Here is a 23777-nt window from a genome sequence, read left to right as displayed (position 1 = left end):
TTCCATTTTCTTGTAAATACATGGAATGTCTTTCTAGAGGAGCTTATTTCTCTCCCACCTTAACATACACTGCAAAATTAATATAGTCCATAATTAGTGAAAATTCTGAAATATTATTTAATCACTTGTTAAACTAAGCTTATACAACTAGGAGAAAATGATGTTGAAATAATGTATGAAGTAAGATTTAGACAGCTTAAACCAGTAAGAGTCATATGTGCCTCTCATTCCTTGTTGAGTTTTAGAAAAAGATTGGACAATGTGTATCTCTTCTCCACCCCTTCTAGAAAAATCTTAAAGAAAGTTTACATTGTCTACTTTATATTACTTGTGTAAGTGATCTTTCTTATGGGGGGAGGAGGTATGAATTTAATATCTGGATCACTGTGGTGCAATATAGAGATAGCATCTGAGGATACAGGAGCTCCAGTGCAAAAAGGACAATAAAAGATTAAACCCTTGGAAGTCTAGGTAACAGAACTACAGGTTGAAGTCAAGACTATCTCCATCTCCAGGAGACAGGGACATAAATCCCAGCTATCTCCAGGTAATACATAGTTTGGAATTAATACTTTTCAACCAATTTCTCAGACGTATCATTTTTCTACCTTGGTTGTCTGTATTCCCTGAGTCCACCACCTTGCCTTGTGTTTCTTGAGTCAATTGGAGCAAGGAGGCTTCAGTCACGGGTTAATCTCCCCTCCCTGGCACGCTGAGACCTTAGGTAGCCAGGAGTAGGGAATCAGAGCACAGCCAGTCTGGCATGTGCCAGCTGAACTGAAGTGAAAAAGAACTAAAATTTCAGACTTGAATGAAGAGACCCACAGAAGAAGGCACCCCTATTATACAAGCTCTAAGAGAATAAGTGAAAAAAAGGCACAGGTAAGAAAAAAAGAGTATAGGCCAAGAGCAAAGCCTGTAGGTAGGTACCCTGAATGACAGTAGAGGACAGAGCCTGCCCCAGAGCCTGTGGGCACCCAGTGAGTTATCCACCCAGAGTGCCTGGCTAGTTGGGAAAGGGGTGAGGAAGAGCAGAAACCAACACTTTACTTTCTTCTGCTCTCAGCCTTTCATTCATTTAAGCAGCCTTGAATTCCTGGTCTTTGCAAGACTTTCTAAGTTTGCTTTAATGCTTTCATAAGGTTAAAAACTAATGTCTACTGATTCTTGTGTGTTGGCTTTGTTTTGCATCAAATTTTTTCCCTCGTCCCAGGGATTAATGGTATGCTCACTGATACCAGACTACTCAAATTAATCATGACAGGAGTCAAATCCTACAAGTACTACTAGTTCTGACAATTTTAAAAGACACTTTGATTTTTTTAAATTTATATTTACATATGATTTCTTAAGAGTGTCCCACTCGTCCTTGTTAGCTTGGCTCAATGGATAGAACATCAGCCTGCGAACTGAAGGGTCCCAGGTTTGATTCCGGTCAGGGGCACATGCTCAGGTTGCAGGCTCGATCTCCAGTAGGGGATAGTGCAGGAGGCAGCTGATCAATGATTGTCTCTCATCATTGATGTTTCTATCTCTCTATCCCTCTCTAAAATCAATAAAAAATATGTTTGAAAAAAAAGTGTCCCACTCTTTATCACATTATCAAATATCTAAGCTTCTAAGGTCTGCTTTATGAGAAACTAGACTTCCCCATCCTTTAGAAGGGGAGGGGACAGAGAAGGGAGAACACTCCTTCCTGTCTTCAGTGACTATCAGTAGAAGTACCCAGGCATACATCCAAGAAGTCAGAGTCCAGAAGGTGCTCACATTAAGATGACTGGTTCACAACTCCCGTGACATGAATATAAGCGATGTTATTCCACACTGAAATAAAACAGCCTTTCCTTCCAGCTGTTTTCAAGCTGAAATGGGCAAATACACTGCTTATGTCAAAGACAGAGTAAAAGCCCATTTTAAAGTACCTCAAATCTCCACAGATTTACTTATAGTGTGGGTTAAAGGGCACGCCTTAAATGTACATACACTCATATGTGTAGTTGAATACGTAAGCTTCTCATTAAAAAATAGACACTATCCAAACTGAGGAAAAGGAATCCACATTTCTGACATCAGATTTTTAATGAAAGCATGATTTGCAGATGAAAAGTTTTAATATTAAAATACAGACAGATAGCTGAGCTAATTTATAATAATTAAACCAAATCCATAGAAACAGGTCCAGTTTACCTATTCTCATCAACCTGAGAGTCCAGTCTATTCATTAATTGGACTGTGTGATTTAAAGTTTAAAAGGAATCAAAAAGATACTGATAGAGCTAGTATAATGAAATATTCCATTTGAAATTTGAAAATCTGGTTTCATTACATAAGTAATTTTCCCTGTTAGCTACAACTTAGAGTTTTCTCAAAAGAATTAAAAAATTTCCAAATAAAATTATTTCAAAACACAATTATGCGAAGTCCTCAGTTGATTTATACTATATTTCTATTAGAAAAATAAAATTTTAAAGTACCCCATAACTGTTTTTATATCCATACTTCCTTTGAAAAACTGCTTTAAAAATTAAAATGAGTTTAAAACAAAGAGTATATACTATTTGTTTATATAAATATAAAAGTTAATCATTATGTATCTTTTAAGATCTGAGACAAAATGGCAATAATTAAAAACAAGTGCAAGAAGAATAAAGTTTTGATCTTTCTACTTACCTTCAATGTGATACTATAATGTCCAACAAATGTTGCATTTATCCATGATGTTGAATGGGGATCACCCAGGAATTCTATGTGATACTGTTCAACATTTCCATCCAGGTCATAGGTCACATATTTACCTCTAAAAGGATCAGGGCAAAGTATCCCTGGCCAACTTTCAAAGAAAATTATATTTAATTATTTTTATGCTTTTAAAAAAGGCAGTCATCAATATATCTGTCATATTTGTATATCAAACTTTCTTCTTTGAATTTAATAAATTATTAAACTTTAACATATTCACATTTTAAAAGTAGGATATTCATTTGATACAAGTAATCAGTTGTGCCTTTATAGATATAGAAAGCTTTGAAATAGTCACATATTTAAGATATACATGAGATATGAGAAAGAATTATAAGACAAAGGGATGATCTCCAGGGTCTGTAAGAGACACTTAGGTATTGCTAAGAGAAAAAAGATTCATCAGAATCATGACAGGACTGACTCAACTCTAACCAATCAGAATGACTAATTACTAAAATGTTAACCCATTGACAGGGCTTCTGAAGGGGTAGGAGAGCGTTGGCATTTCCTGAGCCAGGGCTGCCAAAAGGGTACTGTTAGCTCAGGCTGTGCTAACTCTGGAGATTGTAACTTCTGTGGGACAAGCAGAAGTAAGTTCAGCAGTCAATATTGTCCCTCCCCCGCCCCCCCATCTGCTCCATTGACAGGTGACCACATTGCTAAAAATCCTCAGTGCCGGAAATAAAATTTATCCTTTACTAAAAATAAATCTTTAGGGTTTTTTTTAAATAACATAAATCTCTAGAAATTCCTTGGTATGTTTTATTTTTTCATTTGGCAACTTAGTTGTAACTAGTTTACCAATCTCTCTAGACTCTGACCTACTATTCTTCAGAAAATAAAGCAGGGAAAAAGGTACTAAATAAGGTCAGGAAGCTGTGACTAAATAATGTACAATAGAAATCTGAAGTTTATAGTTCATGACCCAAAATATACATATCTAATATACCCAGACATTCAAAGATCTGTACAATTATCAAGTTCTATTTCAGTTTGCTGCACTATGGAGTAAAAAGATAACAAGGTTCAAATCAGGAGACCCAGACTCTAGTTCTGCCTTCTCCCAGACAAGAGGCCTGCAGCAGGTAATGAGGCCTCACTGTAACTCTGGTTCCTCACTGTGCAGTTACTAAATTGAAACAAACATGTGTTTTACACATTTTAGTTTTTAGGTAAATTAAAATATTTTGAAGTATCATCATTATATACTGAATTGTGTACAATTCAATTTATATGTTGAAGTCCTAACCCCCAATACTTCAGAATGAGATTGTGTTTAGAAATAACACCTTTAAGAAAGTAACTAAATTGAAAGGTGGGCCGTAATCCAATATGAGGGAGGACCATGTGAAGACACAAGACCCATCTACAAGCCAAGGAGAGAGCCTCAGATGAAATTAACCTTGTTGACACCTTGACCTCAGACTTTTAGTCCCCAAATTTATGAGAGAATAATTTTCTGGGTTAAGCCACCCAGTCTGTGACACTTTGCTATGGCAGCCCTAGCAAACTAATACAACCGTATATAGTTAAGATAATTGGTACCATTGAGAAGTAGAGGAATAATACAAAAATATTTTTGCAAAAAGTTATAAATATAGAAATGTATCTACCATAGCCAACTTTTATAAAAAAGTTTCACAGATTATAGATTAATGAAAAGAGTTTATGCTTAGCATTAAGGTAAAAACATTTGATCCCAGGAAGCTGATAAGTCCCAAGTAGAACTGCAAGGAGGTGGTGACTTAGGTGCACCAGTCACCAGAGATGATAGAGTGTGAGAATGGAACAGCTATCCACTGTTCCCTGATGCTGAGCAGAGTCCTGTGGCTTTGGGCCTCTCTAAGGGTAAGGGAGGTAGAAGGCTGCCTTGGTAACCTTCCATCATGGAAGAGGGGCTAGACTAGAGGATTACAGATTGAGTCACACTATCTGGAACCCAAACAAGCCTAATAATTTGGAAGAAAAGGAAACGATAACGGAAAACAAACGGTGGTTCAGGACTTAAATGAAGACTGTCTGGTTATTATCGGGTTCACATAACAACATGTGAAAGCTCTTATTGTGCTGTGCTTAAGAGTAAAACTCGCCGGGACCGGTTTGGCTCAGTGGATAGAGCGTCGGCCTGCGGACTGAAAGGTCCCAGGTTTGATTCTGGTCAAGGGCATGTACCTTGGTTGCAGGCACATCCCCAGTGGGGGGTGTGCAGGAGGCAGCTGATCGATGTTTCTAACTCTCTATCTCTCTCCTTTCCTCTCTGTAAAAAAATCAATAAAATGTATTTAAAAAAAAGAGTAAAACTCAAGTGGAGTTCATCTTTTAAAACTAAGTTGGAAATCCACTTTCTGAAGAAACCCAGTCAAAAGAAGACTTCAATAGACAAATGACTAAGAATAAGTGGCAGCTGCAATGGAGACCCCCAACTTATTGAACACCAAGGAACAAGTATGTGCTTCAATTAACAGCTATTTTAAAAGAACCAAACTGATTGTTACATTATATTTGTTTAAACTTTTTGTAAAATATAAGGGGCTCACGCTTAATACTACTGATGTACACCTCACAGCAATTTTTAAAAGGATCATTGCCAAACAATAGCAAATTTATGCATAGCAACTACTCCATTCACTGTCAGTCTCAGGATTTCTAACACTTAAGACATGAAATAAAGAAATATTTTGCAATTATGTGTAACATAAGCTGGTATTTTTCTGACACAAATTCTGATATAACTGTTTCTACATCAAACCTATTGGGCCCAAGAGTCTTCAATCTAAATCACTACTCTATAAAATATATATTAAAAAAAGATGACTTTAAAAATTATTGAATGCCAACAAAAGAAAAAAGCTTCTGTTCATTATTAAAAATATGCTATATTATAGAAAATATTGCATGTTGATTCAGAGATGAATTATGCGAAATTCTGTCAAATGTCTAAATAACTCTGGCACTTTTGTATTTCTCCAGGCGGTGCAAAGGAATCATGACTCCTAGTCTGTATATCTCGGCTAACACAGAATGTTCCTAACGGTAGGAAGAGCCGAGCAGAGGCAGTAGATGTAGAAAACATGATTACTTCCCTGCAGCTGCTACATCTATCATCTTCTCTGACTTGCTGTGATTCAAAAAAGCTGATGTCCATTTTTGCCCTCACTCTGACTTCAATTTCAGTTCCAAAACTGTCAATGATGACAGCACATTGGGCACATCTACTTCCCAATTTTTCACTTTCATATTGATGTGAAATTCTGAAGCTTAAAGGTGAAGAGGGAGAGTAAGAATAGGCAGCCCAATGGAAGTGTATCAGAATTACAAGGGAAGTGTATGATCAATTTTAGAATCTGTAGGTGTAAAATGTACAAATACAACAAAGTCAAAAAGGTATCTGGTGTTATAATCCCCTTAGGAGGGAAGGAGAACATTTTGGCAGAACAAGTGGTAAATTCAAGGGGAAGTGCAAATCCTATATAATAAAAGCCTAATATGCAAATTGTCCCCTCAACCAGTTCAACCAGGATTTTGACTGCTCACTATGACGTGTGCTGACCACCAGGGGGTGGCATGGAACATGGCAGGCGTCGGCAACATGGTGCTGGCAGTGGGCGGCAGTGGAGGCACTGCCAGCCCCAATGGGCCCCAATGAGAGCGGGACCATGGCGGGATGGTGGAGCAGGTGGGCAGGCGACACCAGGCCAAGGCGGGTGTGAGTGGGACCCGATCAACCCTCCGATCGCCCCGCAGATGACGACCAGCGGTGGGGAGTGGGGCCACCGCCTGGCTCCTAGGCACTGAGGGAGCTGAGTGGGGCCTGATCGCCCCCCAGACAGCAACCAGTGGCGGTGGCAGCGGGGGAGGGGGGGGAGGGGTGGGCTGAGGGAGCCAGGTGGGGCTCCCAGGCACTGAGGGAGCCAGGTGGGGGCCCAATGACTCGGGCGGAGGGGGGCATGCGGGGGCCCAGGTGCTGCCCAGGGCCCAGAGGTCAGCTGGGACCTGCCCTTCCTTGCCAGACGCTCGGGCTTTGACCACTGGCCAGGCCTAGGCACTGCATCTGTGCACAAATTTCTGGCACCAGGCCTCTAGTATATTATGAAGAAACTGATATCTTACACATTTCTTATCCAGGAAAATGATCTTTAATGTGATAGCTATTGCCCTCAATAGGAATTGAAACTTAAGCATGAATTTATTTATTTCCAATGAGAAGTACATGACTTATTTTTAACTGTGGTTTGGATGTTTAAGAGGAGAGCACATTTTACTTGGGCCTCATTCCTAATCCTTGAGAAACAGAATAGATGAGCTGGAATCATCACTAACTGAACATTATACTTGTCAAGAAATCTCTGGGCTGTGCCTAAATGCAGGGGTTGTTGGGGAGAAGAAATTTCCCATCCATACACACACATGTGCGTGCACACACACACACTATATCAATCCATAGGCAAAAAATACAAAGTAATTAAATAATAATTTGTAATACTGAAAGGATCTAGTAGAAATATCAATTTATAAATTTACATACTATATCTAAAATGTATCACTGGACTGGTTTGTTAACCTAAAGACATATTTTATTACTAAACTGTTTTACTACATTACATTAGGATGCAAATACATTTTCTATAAACTAATTTTCATATTCATGAGAAAGCTTTGTATGTCTGTGTAAATATGCCCAAGGTAGTTATCCTAAACAGAGCCTAGCTTCTGTTTGACAATGTGTCCTACTATAATAAATAAGATATGCACTGTTCTCTTTTACTTTTAACTTCTATGCTCTTTTTAGTTGAATACAATGCTATTTGAAATTTTTAAAAATCAAGGCTGCTTAAGCATTATGGAGATAGTTTTTCTCTTCCTAGTACATGCAGATATCTCCACCACAAAGCAGAGAGACATAGTCCAAAGGCAAGAGGTTGCATCAGTATTTTTATAAGTACATAAGTGTGTGCTAATTCACACACTTAATGTGGATGTAAATATAACTATTTTAATTTGATTTTCCATAGAGTTTGCTGTAGGAAAAGAAAGTATTACTTTATTGGCAGGTGCAAGCACTGGGCGGGACCATGGCATGCAGTAGCAAAGAATTTTCAGTAACCACCAGAGGTTCGCCCCGATGACAGTGACCAGCGCCCCATCTTGGTCTGGCACCCCAGCTCACCTGCTTCACCATCCCACTGTGCTATGCCAACATCCGCCGTGTTCAGTGCTCTGCTGCCTGCTGCCGACACCCACCATGTTCCGCGTGCCCATGGTGGTCAGCGCACATCATAACGACTGGTTGTTCAGTTGTTCTGCCATTTGGTCTATTTGTATGTTAGGGTTTTATATATATATATATATATATATATAGAAGATATACATATATATATATATATACACATATATATATGCATATATATGTATATATATGTATACACACACCCATACAGTATTTCACATTTGATACCTAGACAAGCTCTCAGCAACGAAATGTACAAATCTCAGAGTAATTTCCACATTTGCAAAGATATTAAATGTATTAGTTTGTTATGGCTGCCATAGAAAAATTACACAACCCGAGTGGCTTAAACAACAGAAATTAATTTTCTCACCATTTTGGAGGCTAGAAGTCCAAGACCAATGTGTCAGCAGAGTTGGTTTCTCCTGAAACCTCTCCCTGACTTGTAGATGGCTTCATATGGTATTTGTTCTGTGAATCCTTGGTGTCTCTTTGTATTTAATCACCTCTTCCTATAAAATCACTCAGATTGGATTAGGGCCCACCCTAAGAGCCTATTTTAACATAATTGCCTTTTTAAAGGCACTAACTCCAAATACAGTTACATTCTGAGGTTAGAGCTTTAAAATGTGATTTTGGAGGATAATTCAACCCAAATCTAGGTATATGACTTGAAGTCCTCTTGTGTGTGTCTTAGGTGTATGTTAGAATAAGCTCACCACAGTTTATGAAACCAAACATATTCTTCATGCAAAATAGTTCAATATGAATGCAAACAAGGTAACATGAGCTAGAGTATCCCAGATTTAAGAATGTTAAGTAGGAGAACGTAATATAAAATAGCAAGGGATTCTGGGAAGAAGACAGCAATGGTGTTATAGTTTTAGAATCTCCTGATTTTCCCATAAATACAGGCAGAACACTTATAACAGAAAGGCAAAACCTGACACAAAACCTCTATAACAAAACTAATTGATAAGCTATACCAGTGGTCGGCAAACCGCGGCTCGTGAGCCACATGTGGCTCTTTGGCCCCTTGAGTGTGGCTCTTCCACAAAATACCACGTGCAGGCACGCACGTACAGTGCGATTGAAACTTCGTGGCCCATGCGCAGAAGTCGGTTTTCGGCCTGGGCGAGTCTATTTTGAAGTGGCATTAGAAGAAGTGGGGGGTGTCGGGCGGGCGGGCGACAGGAGACGCAGGGCAGGCGGGCTGCGGATATGCAGCACGGGGGAGGTGCTCATGATTCATGCCTGAGTTGAGTGAGCCAATCAGTCAGCAGTCTCATTGTGCAGTGGTTAGTGCTAGTCGCGTCCACAAACTGCGCGTGGGTGACAAAAGTACCTACTCAAAGCATAAAGTTACCTGTATTTTTCCAAACAGCTGCAAATCCTACAGGTATTTTTGCATCAATTTAAGAATTGTAATTATTTTGTGTTGGTGGCTTTATTATTATAAAATGAGGATGTTTTTAGCAAAGGCCAGCTTAGGAGTTCCCTAATTAAGTTAATGACAATGTACCTACCTATATAGTTTAAGTTTAAAAAATCTGGGCTCTCAAAAGAAATTTCAATCATTGTATTGTTGATATTTGGCTCTGTTGACTAATGAGTTTGCCGACCACTGAGCTATACACATGCAAAATGTAGGTACAAACTACCAACACTTACAAGATCCACATTATTAGCATCTTTATATATGAGAGAGAACAAAGTAGGAGGGGGCAGGCAACCAGAGTTCTGATGTGTTTGTGACATAAGAACCTTAAAACCATAAGTTCTCTTTGGAAAGTCAAACTGAGTACAGCAGTCAAAATTGTGAGGGGGACTGCAACAAAATTGAAAGCGTTAGAGCAGTCTGGGCCCTATGAGCACTTAAGACTAACTGACAGAGCTCCTTTTCAGAGCGAAAGCTCATGCTGAGGAGAAACCGTTGGGAGTATATTCCAAGTTTAATAGGGCAGGACCAATAAGAATAAAGAAAAGAGATGGTACAAATAAAAGTGGGAATATAACACTAAAGGTTGAATTAATACAAATTAAGGAAATAATGTAGGTTGTGAAAAAATATAAATTAGAATTAGAGAAACTAAAAAATGTAGGTTTTGAAGAAAAGGAAGATTTGAACAGACAGGTGACAAAACTCATAAAAACATTTCAAAATTTTTCAATAAAGACTAATCTGGAAGAAACACAAAAGACATTACATTCAATTGATAATACCTTCAGAAAGATAAAAGATGGAAAATAATTAAAATTTTAAAAATGAAAAGATGAAAAGAGTTGAAAAAATACCAATGATAAACAAAGATCTACCATAAGTAATATATGTAAGTCCCAAAATAAGAACATCAAAACAATGTTAACAGGATAAATATAATTTTAAAAAGTAATTGGAAAAAAAAAACACACTTGAAACTATATGTATACTGCACATTACATTCTTGGAAAAAATCAATCTGGAATGGGAAACACTGAGGTAGACAATAGTAAATATTCAAAAATCTAAAGAAGAAGAAGAAGAAAAAGGAGAAGAAAGAGGGGGAGGGGAGGAAAAGGAGGGAGAGAAAGAGGAAGAAGGAACAGGAGGGGGAGGAGGAAGAAGAAAGAGGGGTAGGAGAAAAATAATAATATATTTTAGGTTTCTAGGCAGCAATTACAGAATACACATTCTTTTCAAGATAGGCCATACTGGGCTATAAAATACAGTTCAATGAAACTGACTACAATCGATTTAAATTAGAACTCAGTAACAGTTATTTTTAAATCCCCAAATATTTGGTAATTTTAAAACATACTTCCAACAACTCATTTCAAAGAAGAAATACTAAGAAAATTAATACATCTTTCAAACTCAGTGGCAATATAACATACTAAAATTTTTGAGATATAGCTAAAGCAATACTTATAAGAGGAAAAATAGATTTAAATCAGTCACCTAAGTTTCCAATATAAGAAACTAGAAAAAGTAGAATCAAACCCAAAGAAATCAGGGAAAGAATTATGATGACATCAGGAAACAATAAGAAATTAGACAAACAACAGAAAAAAGTTGATTCTTTTAGAAGTTTTAAAATTCATAAACTTAGCAAGACTATATCTTAACAGTTTATTATAAAATAACTAGAGGCCCTGAGATTCATGCACTCGGCAGGGGCGGAGGGTGAGAGTGGGGGTCCTCAGCCCAGCCTGCACCTTCCGCAGTCCGGGAGCCCTAGGACCTAAGCCAGCAGTGGGACATCCTTAGCGCTGCCTCAGAGGCAAGAGGCTCCCGCCACCTCCGCTGCCCTCACCAGCCATGAGCCCGGCTCAGGGCTTCTCTGGCTGAGCAGTGCTCCCCCTGTGGGAGCGCACTGACCACCAGAGGACAGCTCCTGTGTTGTGCGTCTGCCCCCTGGTGATCAGTGCGTGTCATAGCGACCAGTTGTTTTGCCGTTTGGTCAATTTGCATATTAGCCTTTTATTATATATGATGATAGCAAAAATCTTACCTTGGCCAATTCTTGAATTTTACCAAAACCAGGCTACCAACAGGTATCTGTGAATAGACAATCTTAAATCCACTTCGATGAAATTGAGACTCTTCAGGAAAGTCTTCTTCAGAAATAGAGCACTTATTATATTTTAAATCAGTGTTCATGTAGCAATACCATGATTCATTGTGATCAACTCTGGCTGCATCCTCAGTTGACAACAACCTCCACTTCAAACAACTTTCACATTGAACCCACATTTTGTTTATATATGTACTGTTTTCCATGGAGGAATCCATTGCAGTGTTACGACAATCTACTATTATCTTACTGTAAATTTTTTCTTTTTTTGTAAATGAATTTAATCTGGAAAATAAGAGGAAAATAAAAGAATAAGGATTCAAGAGTATAAGAAAAGTTCAATCCAAAATCTGAAAAATAGCTCTTTAAATACCCTCTTTGCCCACCTACTCTCTATCCTTATAAAGATTATACATGTTGAGCATGTTGTGTTTCCACTTACCCAGAAGCAAAATAGATGCATCAATTCCTTGGGGCTCAAAATGCTCCAAAATTAAAAACAAGAATAGTATGATGAAGCAGAAGACTAGAGGTTAATATCTATTAATCAACCATATCACACACAGCTGGTATATATCCAATACTTTTGCCATAAAAAATAGGTAAGCCTTATTGAATGTTACAATCCAGGTATCGTTCTAAGTGACTCATGCACACAACTTACATAGTCTTCCCAACAACCTTAGTATAACCATTTTTAAAGAAACATTTTAAAGAAAAAACTGAAGCAAAGAAATTTGTTTAAGGTTCCAGAGCTTATATATGGTAGAGTAGAATTAAGATGAAGGCAGTTTGGTCCCAAATTCGGTGATATTACCTACTAAGCAGTACTGCCTCTGAGTATATATATTACAGCATGGCTTGATTAGACCATTCTTTTTCAAATTCTGAGGAAAATCAAATGCAGAAAAACATTTCATCATATGAAAATTTGAAATGCTTTAAGAAAATTAAAAAATATTTGCATGTATAATTTTACCTTTTATTATAATTTAAGTGATTTGAAAAAGAACATTTAGCAGAGCTTTCTTATAAAAATGTTAAACTTATAGCCGAAACCGGTTTGGCTCAGTGGATAGAGCGTCGGCCTGCGGACTGAAAGGTCCCAGGTTCGATTCCGGTCAAGGGCATGTACCTTGGTTGCGGGCACATCCCCAGTGGGGAGTGTGCAGGAGGCAGCTGGTCGATGTTTCTCTCTCATCGATGTTTCTAGCTCTCTATCGCTCTCCTTTCCTCACTGTAAAAACTCAATAAAATATATTTTAAAAAAGAAAAAAAAATGTTAAACTTATAAGAAAAGTTAGCATTGTATGATTAAGGCCTCAAATTTCTAACTTCAACAATAATTGCTATGTGCATACTACTAAAATATAGTTAAACTAATAATTACTGTAATTAATAAAATACAAGTAAAAATATTAGCATCTTATTTTGCAATGCAAAACCTATTTTTTAAATTAAAAAAAAAACTTAGATATACTATATTGAGTTAGAACACTACTAGCCAAGAATATGCACCATTTAAAAAAGCTCTTAAATCATGATTTAATTACATGTTTTGAAACTCACTTATCATAGGCCTTTCCAGGATAACTACAAATAGCTTTAGAAAAAAACTGCCAATATATTACAATTGACACAATTCACAATTTTTTACCTACTAATTCCACTCATGTGAATGCATCCAAAGAAAATTTTCCAGTTTCTCTCCTGTTATTGATTTCTAGTTTCATACCATTGTGGTCAGAAAAGATGCTTGATATCATTTCAATGTTCTTATATTTGTTAAGGCTGGTTGTTGGCCTAACATATGATCTATCCTGAGGACTGTTGCAAGTATATTTGAGAATATGTATTCTTCTACTATTGAATGTTCTCTATAGGTTAGATTCTTTTCATCTAAAGTGTACTTTATGTCAAATGGTCCTGTATTTAATTTGTCTGAGTGATTTATCTATTGTTGATAGGGGCATATTGAAATCCCCTATTATTATATTGCTATCTATTTCTCCCATTAATATTAGCTTCTTTATTTTGATGCTCCAACACTGGATGCATATTTTCAATCCTCTTGATAAATTAACACCTTCATCATCTATCTATATAAAACCTAATATGCAAATAGACTGAATGGCAGAACAATCGAACAACCAGTTACTATGATGTGCACTGACCACCAGGTGGTGCGTGGAACATGGCAGGCATCGGCAGCAGGTAGCAGAGCCCAGAACATGGTGGGTATCAGCCATGGCGGGATGGTAGAGTAGGTGAGTGGGGGCACCAGACCACAGCGGGGCACTGGTCGCTGTCATCAGGGCGAGCCTCTGGTGGTTACTGAAAATTCTTTGCTCCCGTGCGTCACGGTCACACCCAGCACTCGCACCTGCTGCCGGCGCCGGCCCCACTTGCACCCGCTGCCAGTGCCGAAGCCCGGCGCCAAGTGATCAGGGCCAGCACCGGACGCCAGCAGTGGGTAAGAGCAGTGGCTGCTGACCCCAACCACCCCTAAGGGCTTCTTTATCTCCCCCTGCTCCTGAGGGGTGACTGGAGCAGCAGCTGCCACTTGCACCCACTGCTGCTCCGGCCCCAATTGCTCCATGCCATCAGCGGGTGCAAGCAGGGCCGGCATCATCAGCGTGTGGGAGTGGTGGCAGAGAAAGTGGGGCTGCCGGCAAACTGGGGTCAGGGGCCGCGGCAGGAGGGGCTGGGCAGGGACACGGAGGATTGGCCAAGACCCGCCCCTGTGCCCACTGCAGCCTTGTGGCCCACAGTTCCTTTCAAGATGCACAAATTCGTGCACTGGGCCCCTAGTTATATAATAACCTTGACTTTTTTTCAAGTTTTTACTTAAATTCTACTTTGTCTGATATTAGTATCATAACCTGTGCTTTCTTTTGGTTTCCATTTGCATGGAATATTATTTTTCATCCCTTCACTTTCAAGGTATGATTGGAGAATTAGTCCATTTACATTTAGAGTATTTTTTTATAAAAAAAGGGCTAGTAACCTTTTTATTCTTTTCTGGATGTATAGATCCTTTGTTCCTTTTTTCTTCGGTTGCTCTCATGCTTTGTGATTTTCTGTAGTGGTATTCTTTGATTCCTTTCTCATTATCTTTTGTATATCCAGTATAAGCTTTTGCTTTGTAGTTACCACAAAGTTTACATAAAACATTCTATAGTCCATCCTAAGCTGATAACTTCGCTGGCATACAAAAGCTCTACACATTTACTTTCCCCCACATTTTGTTTTTGATATCACAATGTACATATTTTTATGTTGTGTATACATTAAAATGGTTTGTAGCTAGACAAAATACTTCTGTCTTTTAACATTTATGAGTATTATGTTATTTACACATCACCATTACATAATATTCTGAATTTTACCTTTACCAATGAGTTTTATACTTTCATGTTTTCATATTACTAATTCGCTTTCATTTAAGCTTAAAGAAAAATTTTAGCATTTCTTGTAAAGATTTTAGTATTATATAAACTATTCCTCACAAAACAAAGCAACTCTATAATATAGTGATTAACAGTATGGGTTTTATGCCAGTCAGACCTACATTAAGATCTAAGAATATCTACTGAATAGCTGTGTGGCCTTGGGCAAACCATTTAAAATACTTTTACCTGGAAAGTGGGACTACTACCAGCACCTACCTCATAGAGTGTTCTGAATGTTCACTAAAATAATGCATGCATGGTATGAAGTAAGAGGCACAGCACACAGTAGGTGCTCATTAAATGGTTGCATTACTTTCTTTTCTTAAACTTTCTAACTGCATCAACTTACATTATTTGATATATCCCAAATATATCCAATGTGTTCTGTCTCTATGTCTTGGCTCATGTTATCCTCCTTACTGTATCATAATCTGTAAATTTTCCACTTTTAAAATCTACCTCAAATACCATCTCTTTTAAGAAGTTTTTCTGGATATCCCCAACCAGCTGCAATTTCTCCCTGCTTGACCTTCCTGTCATCTTAACTTCTGGTATGTATAACATTCTGCTTCATATTATAGTGATGTGTAATGACTACTTCCTACCACTAGACTGCAAGCTATCTAATGGAAGAGGCAGTATGTTTATGTTGCCAGCAATGAATGAATTGATGATGGAAAAATTGCTTCTGTATATTGATTCCAAAATGCCTATAAAGTGCTTTACATGCAGGGATTTTTCATATCACTTACCTAATTTTGTTCAATTTCTCCTACACTTCTGTGAAGCATCTGGAACTGGATAAATATTCTAACAGATGGGAAAGGGATTAGTGAGCAATTTTTATTTGTAACAATACATTACAATGCATTACTAGTTAAATTGAATTTATTAAAGAAACCACCAAGGTCTGCAGAACTCCATTAAACAGTTCTAGAAAACTTAATACAGTATAATCATTATATATAATTTGTAGTATTAAAGTGAAAATCATGAGCTAAAGAATAAGAAAATTCCATATAGATTTTACATAAATTCTCTAAAGATTTTTGTATTTAATGAATGTTATTTTAGAATGTTATAGCAGAGCCTGAAAAAAAATAAGATCAATTTTTCTTGAATAGAAATATTACATGGTTCCATGGTTCAACAGAACAAAGGTCTGTAAGATGGAGTACAGACAATGTGAATTCTTGTGAAGCATCAATTTTTATTACAATGTATATACATTTTATGACTGATGCATCCCAGATGGTAAAATTACAACATACCCAAGGAGTTCTGAACAATATAAGAATTTAATGAGGCTGTGTGAATAAATACATACAGAAAAGGAATGAAGATAAATGGCTACTTATAATAGAAATTGCTTTTATTGTTTGTATGTGAATGAGAAAAATGACTGTTCTTCCAAACAAACAAACAAAATTGTCATTTTTCTTTTGCTCTCCAACATTGTTGTTATAGGAAGTAATCCATTTTTAACCACAGGCTATCCCAGATAATACAACTCCTCTAGGTTTGAGAAAAGTAATGGTATCTATATTGCTGTTTTCAAAGTTGGGGCATTTCAGCCTTATAATTTCAATTTCAATCACTTCTATTTTCTAGATAATATCTCGCCTGTAACCAGCACCCACTAGATTGTTTTGGTCAGCCTGCTGTTCACAGATCTCATCATATCCTGCTCTCCATAATAGATACTGACTGGCATCTAAAGTCCTTTTAGCCAAAACCTGCCAGTCCCATGGCGTCCTATGGTCATTTTCAGACCAGGCTTTAAGGAGTCCTTTTATAAACGAACTGTGAGCCCATGTTCTCTAACACTTTTCCTTATTTCTTTAAAGGTATTAAAGGAGAGCGATTCATGCATCCAATTACCTTGCTGATCTTGCATAACTGGGCAAGCCAAAAGCAATCCTTGTAGCATAGCTTGCCTGACACCTGATCCCATAACCAAGGACCTAGTTGATAAGCCTTCCCACATCGGAGGTGAGAATCTGGGGCCTTAAATATTACAGGCTCTACAGGCTCTACTTCAGGAGGAGGGGGTGGTAAATCCTCCTGGCGTTCTGTAGGCTTTTGATCCTCAATATGAAGTGGGCATTACTGGCCCAGCAGTTGAGCATCAACCCAGGAACCAAGAGGTCATGGGTTCCATTCCCAGTGGGGGGCATGCAGCAGGCAGCCAATCGATGATGTTTCTCTCTCATCAGTGGTTCTCTCTATCCCTCTTCCTTTCTCTCTCTCTAAAAATCAATAAGATCATATTTTTAAAAAGACTGCATTACTAAGCCTGCCTACTTTCAAAGAGAACTTGAATAATTTTAATGTTATAAATTAAAATTTTATAATAATCAAGAGACAGTAGAAAAGGATGAGGACTTGGAATAAAAAAAATAGTTTCTAATCTTGGTTATGCAACTTTCCAGCTGTGTAATCTTCAGACTGCCTCAGTGTCCCCATCTGTAAAGTAAGGAGAGTAGAGCTAGATGACCTCTAAAAAGTTGTCCTGCTTTAATGGTTCACGATTGATGCATTCTGGCTGTTTTTCTTCAAAAATCTCTACTCCCTGTGCTGGATTATCAGCTCCTCTATGTTCTTTTTAGCCACATATCAGAGTTTAAATTTCACCAGCCCCCCTTTCATCACTGTTAGTCTTGTTAGCTCTGAAGACTTACTAAACTTTATTTTCTTTGCAGTAAATGTTGGTTTTCAGTGTTTATTCTGTCTTTGGTTCATATGTTATCTCCCTTAGGTAGGAAATCATATTAGTCTACAAGGTGTATTTCTTGCCAGTCATTAAAATGTGGCACTCTTCATCACCTTCAATCTCCATCTGGAGCCTTCAGACTGATGTCTTCCAGTATCTCTCATGAAAGATGCTTTTATCACAATCTTCAAAACAATTAATGATAGCAGATATAAATTCCCTTTGGCAAATGTTAGCAGACTGTTTCACTGACCTTCCCACCTAACCACCCAAATCTAATGTTATCAGCTCTGAAAATAGGGAAGTCTAAGAGTAGGCCATATTCTTCCAATTATTGGCTATATAACTTTGAGAGTCATTTAAACTCTTGTAATTTTATCTGCAAAATTATTATATCAGCCATAACCGATTTGGCTCAGTGGATAGAGCATCAGCCTGTGGACTCAAGGGTCCCAGGTTCGATTCTGCTCAAGGACATGTACCTTGGTTGCAAGCACATCCCTGGTGGAGGGTGTGCAGGAGGCAGCTGATTGAGGTTTCTCTCTCATTGATGTTTCTAACTCTCTATCCCTCTCCCTTCCTCTCTGTAAAAAATCAATAAAATATATTTTTTAAAAAATTATTATTTCATAGAGAGGTTGTAAGGATGCTTTTTAAAAAAATAAATATAATAGTGAATAGTAATAGAAATAAAAATGCATCTGTACCAAGGACAGTCAAGTTTGAAAGTTTTGCAGTACTCCCAGAGGGGGAATTTTAAAAAATTATTCTCAGAAAGATTTTATGAAGGATAAAAAATACTACAAAGAAGAAAGGTGAGGTCTATAATAGCAAAAAGAAATAGGGGTTCCACTGGGATGAATCCGAAGAAGTCATATATCAACCTAGCAAAGTTTAAAAACAATATATTTACAATTTTAAAATGATAAAGAATTATTTGGAATTCTCTTACACTATTCAACATATGAATTTAGGTGTACATAATTTTTGGTATATAACAATCAGTAAAACCAAAAGCTGGTTCCTTAAAAAGAAAAAATTCAGGAATAAATTATATCCTATGTAATAAAAAGGTAATATGCAAATTGACCCTAATAGCAGAACAATCACTGGACCAGTCACTATGAGACTCACTATTTCTTGGTCCCTTTCCCCGGTCGTCAAGCACCGATCACCCAATGGCAAACGGGGAACCGGGGGTGGGTGGCAGCGGGGGGCAGGGCCGGCTGCGGGCAGCTGGGGAAGATGGCCCTGATTGCAGGGCAGGCCTAGGGACTGTACCCGTGCACGAATTTCATGTGCTGGGCCTCTAGTTAGATATATAACTACAGGGCTTTACAAATTTTAAATTACTAGAGGATACCTTGTATATATTTAACTCAAAAGGAAATTTAAGCAGGTAAGATCTGTGAAATGAATCAGATCTGTTAGAGAAAAATTAATCATGGACAAATATTCAATGTCCCACTGTTTCACTGAGAGGATGGAATTCCTCTCAGCCTCCGGGTTCTCATTTTAAAAAGTCAACTTGTAAAAACCCTACTTAAAGCAGGTAAGATCTGTGAAATGAATCAGATCTGTTAGAGAAAAATTAGTCATGGACAAATATTCAATGAGAAGTAATTAATGTGTCCAAGACTGGTCCCCTGAAAGATGGCCTCACAAATGTGATGTCCCACAAAGCTCCATGGAAATGAACTGTGGCCATCAATTCTGGCCAACAACATTTGGATCTCAATGCCACCTCCAGCTCCCATCATGCCAGCCAGGGGGTTGGTGCTAGCCCAATCATGTATACTGATATGGCTTACCATGTTGCAATCCCACTACTAACAACCAACATCTTGAAGCTAACTGTACTCACAAGGCTTAGATTTTAGTTGGGCTGGGACTGCCAATCAACCTTGAATGCCATGCTATCAGAATTGTGCTAGAATCAAAGTTCTGCCACATTATATTACTACTAGAGGCCTGGTACACGAATTCGTGCATGAGTGGGGTCCCTTGGTCTGGCCTGTGATCAGGGCTGTCTCGCCCAGTCCTAGTCCCAATTGGGGCTGGCTGAGGGGGAGGGACCCGTGGGAGCTTGGCTGGCCGCAGGAAGTTGGCTGTGGGAGCACACTGACCATGAGGGGGCAGCTCCTGCACTGAGCATCTGCCCCCTGGTGGTCAGTGCACTTCATAGTTACCAGCTGGTCGTCCAGCTGTCTGATCATAATGGTCAGTTAGGCTTTTATATATATACTAGGGGCCCGGTGCACGAAATTCGTGCACTGGGTGTGTGTGTGGGGGGGTGTCCCTCAGCCCAGCCTGCCCCCTCTCACATACTGGGAGCCCTCAGGCGTTGACCCCCATCACCCTCCAATCGCAGGATCGGCCCCTTGCCCAGGCCTGACGCCTCCGCCAGAGGTGTCAGGCTTGGACAGGGGACCCCCATCTCCCCCCGATCACTGGCTCTGACCCCCGCCCAGGCCTGAGGCCTCTGGCCCAGGAATCATGCCTGGGCAGGGGACCCCCATCTCCCTCTGATCGCTTGCTCCACCCTCCGCCCAAGCCTGACGCCTCTGACCCAGGCTTCAGGCCTGGGCAAGGGGACCATCATATCCCTCCAATCCCCAGCTCTGCCCCCCACCCAGGCCTGATGCCTCGGCCAGAGGAGTTGACCCTCATCACCCTCCGATCACCAATTACCGGATCGGCCCCTTGACCAGGCCTGAGGCCTCCAGCAGAGGTGTCAGGCCTGGGCAGGGGACTCCCAGCTCCCCGCGATCTCCCGCTCTGCCCCTGCCCAGGCCTAACGCCTCTGGCTAAGGCATTAGGCCTGGGCAGGGGACTCCCAGCTCCCCGCGATCTCCCGCTCTGCCCCTGCCCAGGCCTAACGCCTCTGGCCGAAGCATTAGGCCTGGGCAGGGGACCCCCAGCTCCCCGCAGTTGCAGGCTCCTCCCCTGCCCAGGCCTAACGCCTCTGGTTTAGGTGACCGGCCCGGGCAGTGGGGACCCGCAGTGGCAGCAGCCCCACGATCGTGGGCTCTGCTTAGGCCCAGGCAAGGGACCCCTAGCTCCCGGGACTGCCAGCTTCGACCGTGTCCAGCTCCCATCGCTGGCTCCACCCCTACTTCCTGCTATCACTGGCCAGGGTGGCAAAGGCGCCTGATTCTCTGATCATGGCTGGGGGGCAGGGCAAAGGCGGCCCCAGAGCCGCCTTTGCCCTGCCCCCCACCTCTTAGCTCCCCCCGGGTTTCCGATCACTGTCAGTGGCAGGGGGTTTCTTCCTGCTTTCCCTTTCGCCTCCCTGCATTGTGCCTACATATGCAAATTAGCCGCCATCTTTGTTGGCAGTTAACTGCCATCTTAGTTGGCAGTTAATTTGCATATAGCCCTGATTAGCCAATGAAAAGCGTAGCGCCATACGCCAATTACCATTTTTCTCTTTTATTAGTGTAGATATACACTAGTAGCCCGGTGCACAAAATTCGTGCACTGGGGGGGGGGGAGGGCCCCTCAGTCTGGCCTTCATCCTCTCCAATCTGAGACCCCTCAGGGAATGTCCAACTACCTGTTTGTGCCCACACTTTTAACAGATAACAGCTCCATTGTTGTTTCTTTCTTATGCTTAAAACCATTGGAATTAGTAGGTATTCAAAGTGTGTATACATTTTGGGGGGACACCCTGTATATCTCTAGTCAGCGGTTAAAGAAACCAACAGTAGATTTGGAACCCCCAGACAGGGAACCTTGCTCACTCCCCACATGTCTCCCCACTCACTTTCCACCTTCATGGGCAGCAGGAGAATCAACGTTTTCTCTCATTAATTCGGAAAAGCATGTCCTGTCACCCACTGCCCGGCAGGAGTGCGCTAGGCCCCAAGCAAGCGAGGCTCAGTCAGGGCAGCCTTCGCTCATGGGTGCTGGCACCCAAAGTGCACATTCCTCCTCTACAGTCACCCCGACTGTCCCACTGTTTCACTGAGAGGACGGAATTCCTCTCAGCCTCTGGGTTCTTGATCTTGAACGCTGACCGAAGGCACCTCAGCGAGGGCTGCCCGTGCCCATCAGGTGTGTCTATCTGCACCTGCTCCTGCCTCAGCACCTGCATTAACCCCCAAGAGGTGATCTCCTAGCTGCAATGGCCTCCGTGGGAACAGGGCATCACCACTCCGCCCTCTCACTGTCATCTCACAGGCGCCCACCCTCATCACCCAGAACACCCAGACACTCTCCAAAAGACGGGAGCGCAGCAGAGGGGATGTGTGCACATACTACGGGGGTGTTAGGCATGCTGGGTTGATAGAAGTGCGGTGGGGGGAACTTGTGCATGCCTTGGTTTGCAACTGTTGCAGGCATGGGAGGGTGACAGTGTGCTGGGGGATGTTCGCACGCCAGTGGGGGATGTGCACACCGGAGGCCTCTGGCTTTGCAGATCCGCAAACCCCCATGGTGCGGTCAGGAGGACGTCAGTCTGGCCCGCCATGGTGGCTGTCCCTGTGATCCTGCACCTTCTGGGCCAGGAGGCGGGACTTGCGCAGCCACTCCTGGGCGCTGATGGCCTGCAGGTGCTACTTCAGCTCAGCCTGCAGGCTCCACTTGGCGCACTCACAGCTGTCATCACCGCCATGTGGGGAGTACAGGCCGCCCTCCGCCAGCCTGCCTCCCCTGTCCAGAGGCTCTCTGCGCTGCTCACCTGCCCAGAGTGACTGGGGCTGGGTGGAAGCCTGGCGTCCTGCCCTGCCCAACCCCGGCCGATCCACCCCTGTGCGAGCTGCTGCCTCGCTGGGAAGGGTCACAGATCCAGGTCCCAGGACCGCGGACAACCTCAAGCGCTGCCCCCCGCCCGGCATGGTCACAGATCCGTGTCTTGGTCCCATGGACAGCCTCAAGCACTGTGCCCCTCCCACCAGGTCACGGATCTGGGTCCCAGACCACTGACAGCCTCAAGCGCTACCGCCCGCCTTCCCTATACAAATTAGCCGCCATCTTGTTGCTTCAGGGTGGGGGTCCTGCTTGGGTGCCTGGCCAGTCTGGGTGAGGGGCTGAGGGCCGTTTTCAGGCTGGCGGGTGACTGAAGCTCCCAACCTCTCCTTTTTTTCTTTTTTTCTTCTGGGATTTATTTACCTCCTATGGCTGTCACTGGAGCTGAGAGCCAGCTTTAGCTCTGAGGCTCGGCTCCAGCTTGAGGCCTCCGCTGCTGAAAGCAGGGATCTGGGTTTGTTTGGGTTCTATAATTTCAACATTGTTTCTTAGAGTGCAAGCTGAGCACAGCAGTGGCAGGCGGGGAACCTTGGCTTCCTCCTTCACTGGAGCAAGCAAGCCTCCTGTTCGCTTCAGCTGCCTGGCTGCCGGCCATCATCTTGGTTGGCAGCTAATTTGCATAACGCCCTGATTAGCCAATGGGAAGCGTGTCGGAGGTATGGTTAATTACCATGTTTGTCTATTATTAGATAGGATACTAGAGCCCCAGTGCACGAAATTCATGCACTCGGGGGGAGGGGGTCCCTCAGCCTGGCCTGCGCCCTCTCACAGTCCGGGAGCCCTTGGGGGATGTCCAACTGATGGCTTAGGCCCACCTAAGTCATCAGTTGGACATCCTTAGTACTGCCACGGAAGCGAGAAAGGCTCCCGCCACCACCACTGCGCTCATCTGCCGTGAGCCTGACTTCTGGCTGAGCGGCGCTCCCCCTATGGGAGTATACTGACCACTGAGGGCAGCTCCTTCATTGAGCGTCTGCCCCCTGGTGGTCAGTGCACATCATAGTGACTGGTCATTCTGCTATTCGGTTGATTTGCATATTAGCCTTTTATTATATAGGATAGATTGTATTCCGGTCCCTGATCATGCTAAGGAAGTAGCTGGTGTTTCTCTAATATTCATTAAAAGCTCCATAGCTTATGGTCAACGTCCTTCTACAATGAAGTTTGTCATAGACCTTATTAGATCTCTATGTTTTGATTCAGGTGGAATGAGGCAAAAGAGATTCATCCACTGAGCTACGGATCCCTGTCTGTGACTATCTCTGAGAAATGCTGCTCCAGCAGGGCTGAAAGGTATGCTGCTTGGCCACCTGCACTGTTTGCATGACATGCCACATTAC

The 23777-nt window shown here is 41.4% G+C and overlaps 1 protein-coding gene across 5 annotated transcripts in view; it reads right to left on the bottom strand.

The window, feature by feature from the left end:
- Nucleotides 1-23777, bottom strand: part of ZCWPW2 (zinc finger CW-type and PWWP domain containing 2) — a 97930-nt gene that overhangs the window by 47427 nt on the left and 26726 nt on the right. The window contains exons 1-4 of one of the 5 annotated variants that reach the window (XM_036332810.1): nucleotides 17657-18083; nucleotides 15728-15785; nucleotides 11461-11808; nucleotides 2671-2830 (exon numbers count right to left, since the gene is read on the bottom strand). In XM_036332810.1, the coding sequence (XP_036188703.1) occupies nucleotides 2671-2830; nucleotides 11461-11741 (441 nt within the window). In that variant the 5' untranslated portion in view covers nucleotides 11742-11808; nucleotides 15728-15785; nucleotides 17657-18083. Of the gene's footprint in view, nucleotides 1-2670; nucleotides 2831-11460; nucleotides 11809-15727; nucleotides 15786-16856; nucleotides 17097-17656; nucleotides 18084-23777 lie in introns of those variants that run through there. The other 4 variants (XM_036332811.1, XM_036332815.1, XM_036332814.1 and 1 more) reach the window with 4 other exon arrangements.

This window comes from Myotis myotis, unplaced genomic scaffold, assembly GCF_014108235.1.
Source record: "Myotis myotis isolate mMyoMyo1 unplaced genomic scaffold, mMyoMyo1.p scaffold_m19_p_13, whole genome shotgun sequence".
Lineage (NCBI taxonomy): Eukaryota > Metazoa > Chordata > Mammalia > Chiroptera > Vespertilionidae > Myotis > Myotis myotis.
Note: the sequence above shows the minus strand (reverse complement) of the source record. Positions and strands in the feature narration are given on the sequence as shown.